Source organism: Nematolebias whitei, chromosome 1 (genome assembly GCF_014905685.2).
Source record: "Nematolebias whitei isolate Nwh7 chromosome 1, NemWhi1, whole genome shotgun sequence".
Lineage (NCBI taxonomy): Eukaryota > Metazoa > Chordata > Actinopteri > Cyprinodontiformes > Rivulidae > Nematolebias > Nematolebias whitei.
Genome location: NC_056498.1, coordinates 44,438,773 through 44,441,275, shown reverse-complemented (window position 1 = coordinate 44,441,275; position 2,503 = coordinate 44,438,773). Strand labels below are relative to the sequence as shown.

At 44.0% G+C, this 2,503-nt stretch overlaps 1 protein-coding gene across 1 annotated transcript in view; it reads left to right on the top strand.

The window, feature by feature from the left end:
- Window positions 1-492: 492 nt before the first annotated feature.
- LOC119420450 (gamma-aminobutyric acid receptor subunit pi) overlaps window positions 493-2,503 on the top strand; it is a gene marked incomplete at its 5' end in the record, with an annotated part of 16,756 nt that continues 14,745 nt past the window's right edge. Inside the window, 3 exon segments of the mRNA XM_037687884.1 lie at window positions 493-630; window positions 789-941; window positions 1,463-1,653. Coding sequence (XP_037543812.1) covers window positions 493-630; window positions 789-941; window positions 1,463-1,653 — 482 coding nt within the window.

Here is a 2,503-nt window from a genome sequence, read left to right as displayed (position 1 = left end):
AACTGCAGCAGCGCTGCTGCAAACAGAAACAAACACTTAAAATGTGCTTAGAACGGTGAACCAACTAATATTATACGATTTAAAAAGTTACGTGTTTGTTCTAGATGTTGGATCGCTGATCTTCTGGCTGCTCCCCTCTTCAGGGGTCACCACGGTGGGAAGTCTCACTTTGGAGATTAGTCAGTCATTTTACGTTGGATGTTCTTCCTGGACTCAAACCTGCGGCGTCAGGATTATGAGACCACAGCACTGACCACCAAGCTACAGCAGCCATGTTTCATTCTTAACAGTGTAGAAAATCCATTCCTCTGCTCTGCAAAGTTACTAAAGGAGGATTAAACCCATCTGCTGGCTTACGTGTTAGTAGTTTGGATCAGACCCAGTCGGTCTGCAGGTGAAGGTTTTTATAAAACAGCTTAAAGGTGTACTGAACTAAAACAAACTATCTGCAGCTCGTCTTTTTACACTGACCGGTTCGTTTCTCCTTCCAAGGGGGCTACAACATCAACGACGTCATGTTTTACTGGACCCGAGGCAACGAGTCGGTCAGCGGTTTGGACACCCTTCAGCTGGCTCAGTACACCGTGGAGGACCACTACACGTCTGTCTCACAGGCCGTCTACGAAACAGGTATGTCTGATGACATCACTGCCAGGGCCAGGCTGTGATTTAAAGGAATAGTTCAGCCATGTTGACGTGGCTCAGACTAAATGAATAACTTCTGAACATTGTGAGAACTTTTCAGTTGCTGGTTCTTCTGTGCTGATGGTTTCTGTCTCCTCCTGAAGGCCAGTACCCGAGGCTGGTTTTCCACTTTGAGCTGAAGAGGAGCATTCTGTACTTCATCCTGGAGACGTATGTCCCCTCCAGCCTGCTGGTGGTCCTCTCATGGGTGTCCTTCTGGATTTCTCTCTCCTCTGTTCCAGCTCGTATCTGTATTGGTAAGTCTCAGTCTGTCCGCCTCCACGGGAATGTGTCTTCCTGAAAACCTGGTGTTATGTTACATCTAAGCCCAACGAAGGTAACGTGGCGAGGCTTCCACAAACATTTGTCAGCAAACACTGTAAAATAAAAAAGATACAAAGGTATTTGTTCTTATCATTAATTTAAAACAAACATCAGAAAAGAAAAGGAAGTACTCGTCAGAAGAATTCACCATCGTTGGGCCGTTCCGTGGTTTCAAACGTCTTCTTTTGAATTCCAACAGATGGCCTCAATAAATCAAAATATCCTTGATTGATGCAAACGACTCATAAATAAATCAACTTCAGACGAACAGAAACATAAAGACCATGAGGTCAAAAGTTTAAAGTGACTTTTTAATTGTGTCATTCTTTTACAGGATTGATTCAAAGTTTGATTTTGAACGTGGCTCTTTTTAAACGGGGCTGCAGACACGAGCGGACGATGCTCCCTACAAGCTCCGACGTTGTGTTTGGTTGTGATCGTTCTGTTTTCCCAGGAGTCACCACCGTTCTGACCATGACCACGCTCATGATGGGGGCCCGGACGTCTCTGCCCAACGCCAACTGTTTCATCAAGGCCATCGACGTGTACCTGGGCATCTGCTTCAGCTTCATCTTCGGGGCGCTCATCGAGTACGCTGTGGCCCACTTCTGCACCCTCAGTCACGCCGACGCTCACATGTTCATGGTGAGATTCTCCTGCACGTTTGGCGTCTGAACGCTGACTCAGCATTCACGCCAACGGTTTCCTGTTCTTTCATTTTATCATCACTTTTACAATCGAACGGCTTCTGCAGACTTTGTGCTTCTTTAGTTGTTCATAAATTAAAATGCTCATTTCATTCCAGAGGTAGATACCGATAACATTTGGTTTTTGGAACTTTTCTGCTTTTTAAAACATTGAACTTGTTTTCCAGTCGTAGAAAAACTGAAACTTCAGTTCCTTTAAAAACGTTGTTCTCTGTGGAGCCTGATTCAGCAACCTAGCTGCTTTTGTCTTCTGATGATACTTTAGGCTTTTAGTTAAGTCTGAAGTGCTTCTTCTGTAGCTTGTCTTCAGCTGATATTAACTTTAAACAACTTACTTTTAGTTTCTTTAGCTAATTTCAGCAGTGACTCAGCAGTGACTCAGCATTCACCTTCATGTTTGCAGAAATGTTTCTAGTTGATGTTCGTGTGATCAGTCAGTGTGTTCGTCACGGTGGTTGCTGTCTTTGTTGTCACAATAATCATCATCATCATCGTTGTTGTCGTCGTCATCATCATGACGTCGTGGTCTTCGTCATCATCATAAAGTTGTTGTCGTCATGACGTCGTCATCGTCACATCATTGTTGTTGTCATCATGGTCTTCATCATCATCATGACATTGTGGTCTTTGTCATGAGCATAAAGTTGTTGTTGTCATGACGTCGTCATCGTCACATCATCATCACATCATCGTCACATCATTGTTGTTGTCGTCATGGTCTTCATCATCCTCATGACGTCGTGGTCTTCATCATCATCATGACATTGTGGTCTTTGTCATGAGCATAA